The sequence below is a fragment of the Centruroides sculpturatus genome, unplaced genomic scaffold (assembly GCF_000671375.1).
Source record: "Centruroides sculpturatus isolate CEXI.00-Female unplaced genomic scaffold, Cexi_2.0 scaffold249, whole genome shotgun sequence".
Lineage (NCBI taxonomy): Eukaryota > Metazoa > Arthropoda > Arachnida > Scorpiones > Buthidae > Centruroides > Centruroides sculpturatus.
Window position 1 is genome coordinate 702 of NW_019384482.1, and position 2,787 is coordinate 3,488.

General features: G+C 34.1%; 1 protein-coding gene across 1 annotated transcript; it reads right to left on the reverse strand.

Annotated features, from left to right (window-relative positions):
• Nucleotides 1-819: 819 nt before the first annotated feature.
• LOC111621459 lies at nucleotides 820-2,441 on the reverse strand. The gene is made up of 4 exons (XM_023363612.1): nucleotides 2,309-2,441; nucleotides 1,628-1,799; nucleotides 1,366-1,478; nucleotides 820-996 (listed from the first exon to the last, which is right to left on the reverse strand). Exons 2-4 carry the CDS (start codon nucleotides 1,788-1,790, stop codon nucleotides 907-909), a joined length of 366 nt encoding a protein of 121 aa, XP_023219380.1. The 5' UTR covers nucleotides 1,791-1,799; nucleotides 2,309-2,441; the 3' UTR covers nucleotides 820-906.
• Nucleotides 2,442-2,787: the final 346 nt, after the last annotated feature.

The following is a 2,787-nucleotide window of genomic DNA, read 5'->3' on the forward strand; positions in this document are numbered from 1 at the left end:
ATTTTTACGTTGGAGATTTATTTAAAACTCTCCACAACGTTGTGCTGCTACAAGTTAAGTCTAATTCTTGTTTTATTTTTCTTACTGATGTTTGTTTTGTGGAGCAAACCTTGATGATTTGTCTTCAATCTCCAGGTATAAGCTTGGGTTTTGAACCTGTCTTGAATTTTGGTACATCCTAGCAACATCTTTTTGATAAATAATCACAAACTGTTGATTTTGGATGATTTATATATGCTAAAATTTTTGTTATTGACTTGCCTTATGATTTATAGGCATCAATTTGCCTTTTTTCATAATCAGATATATTCTTTGTTCTACCCATTTTAGAACGTTGAACAACATAAAAAATTTGTATTACAATTAGATATGTAAGCTAATTTACATATTTCAATTCTTGAAACTAAACAATATTCTTGAAATAAACAATATTCATGAAATGAGTTCCTGTCCGGATAAATATGTAACAGTTTTTTGTACAAAATTTTCAAAAATAATATTTTCAGTGACAAAATGTTAATGTTTGATTAAAATTCTTATTTTGCAGTGAGGAAAAACGTAAATCCATGTTATTTTTAATAAAACATTTGTCACTTAATGCAGCAAATTTGGGTTTCACTTTAATTTTTTCGTGTCCGTATAAATTTGAAACACACCTTATTAGCTANTAAGGTAAGCCATCATTTTCCAAAGTGGGTAGGAATTAAATGCATTCCAGAATTGGACTAATGCGTCTACTGGAAAAAAGTAAATTTTCATTAAACTGCAAATATTGAAAAATCTTCCGAAGTTATTATCCGTAAGTGTACCGGAAACTATAATTTAGAATTAAGAGTAATAAGACGCGAAAGTAATCGAGATTTAGCAGGAAATAAGAGTTTAAAAGTCACTTATCTCCGACGTTACTCACCTAAACATTAAGGAATTTTCTCCTATTCCACGAACCAACTTCTGCACCAAAGGTCGGTCGATATTTTCCGAATCGCTCAGCAGATTCTGAAATAGATACCATAGAAGAATAGCATTTGTTTGTACCACTCCACTCGATCATTACGAATAAGGTTAATCCTATCCAAATAAAACCGGCATCCTACGAATCGATGCGGAAATTCGTTCGGTGCTTTATCTATCCGGCAAGACCTTTTCCATTACGATAACGCGTACAGGTGTATATTTATATACTTCTTTTAATTTTATAAATTTCAAAATTTATCGTTTCATTTTCAGCCGGTCCGTCTGGGAACAGCCCGATCCAGAAAATAACTTCCGTTTAAGTTCTAAAATTACGTACGGATTTAGATATTTTGCACTCGGAATGTCGCGTTAATTTAATAAATTATTTGAATAAATATTTTTCTCGCGTACTTCCAAAGGTCGGGGGTGATACAGCAATACGAACTTTCGGGAAAAAACGTTTCCGTAGATAAATCCCCTGCTTTTGAAACGATGAATAATGCCGGGCATGACGAACGGAACGTCTGAAACAAAACAAAGCAAAAATTATTTTTGTATAAATTCAAAAAGCATTTCGAATTTTCTGCTAAGAAATAAGAATCCGCCGTGATATAGAAACATAATCGTATAAATTTATTTAATTTCCTTAAAATAATTCTCTGAATTCACTCACCTCTAATGGTTTTTAGGATGTGTAAATATAAAACCCAACTGTACCCGTAGGCTTTAATTCTCTTCCAGTCGATTATTTCCCGCCAGAAGTTTTTATACCTGATCGAAACCAGCAAAATCAGGAAAAAAGTTCCAAACGCCACGTAATACGCTTCCGATAACATTTGCCAATTCTGAGAAATAAAGAAAATGCTGTGAAATAAGCTGGGAATCCCCCGACAATTCCCTATAAAGTAGCGTTTACAAAGATTTTAGTGCAAACGAACGAAAAATAACGGGTGACGGTAATTAAAGTACCGCGTCAGACCTGGCCTGAGAGATTTTTAGCCATCGGGATGCCACCCAATTCCATTTGCTTTAATGCCGACTTTCTGGACCCGTGGCTTACCGCCCGACCACCTAGGCCTAATTTTCGCATACCAAAACGTTTATAATGGAGTATTGTCTGTCTCTCAATGCATTAATTAGTCATAGTTAGTTTCCTCCTATATAAAACGAGTATAAGTCTAGAAACTATGAAAAATCGAGGAGTATACGAAAACTTCTTACTTTTTGATAACGGAATATTTTCGTATATAGGCCTATATATATATTAAATAAATAAACCGCGTTTATTGTCATTAAATTTAACCCTAATAGCGTAATATTAATTAAATATATAACAATGGCAAATTTAAATTACCTGAAAGACAATTTTACAACAAAGCAAAATAATCGTAGGGAAACGGCTTATCGACGGACGGAGTAACTCCCAGTCGAGAGTATCGTTTTACCACCCGTGGCTATTATTTCTTCTTTCTACTATCGACTCGCTTTAAAATTAATACATTAATATAACTGTAGCTAAATATCCACGGGCGAAACCTCGGAATGCCGTAAGTTGCGGGATACCATATATTATAATTACGCTTCTCGTATATCTTACAGACCAGTGTTTTTCAACCTGTGGGTCGCGACCCCCAGGTGGATCGCCAAGCTTTACACGGAGGGTCGCGGGTGAAAGAAAAAGACAAGTGTTTGTAGGTCCTACACTACAATAAAAACAACTAGAATTTCAGTGAGAAGGCCGTGCCTGTTTATTTTACAGTACAATTGGTTTTTCGATCGATATTTAAGGAAAGAAAATTAAATACGTAGTTTTTAGAATCACTGATATAGTTT

Excerpts from the sequence above, each read along its gene's own strand:
- LOC111621459 (XM_023363612.1), bottom strand. The coding sequence starts at position 1,790 with ATGTTATCGGAAGCGTATTACGTGGCGTTTGGAACTTTTTTCCTGATT. Across the intron at positions 1,479-1,627 it reads CATCCTAAAAACCATTAGAG|ACGTTCCGTTCGTCATGCCC; the intron begins GTGAGTGAATTC and ends GTTTTGTTTCAG. Across the intron at positions 997-1,365 it reads ATCACCCCCGACCTTTGGAA|AATCTGCTGAGCGATTCGGA; the intron begins GTACGCGAGAAA and ends TATCTATTTCAG.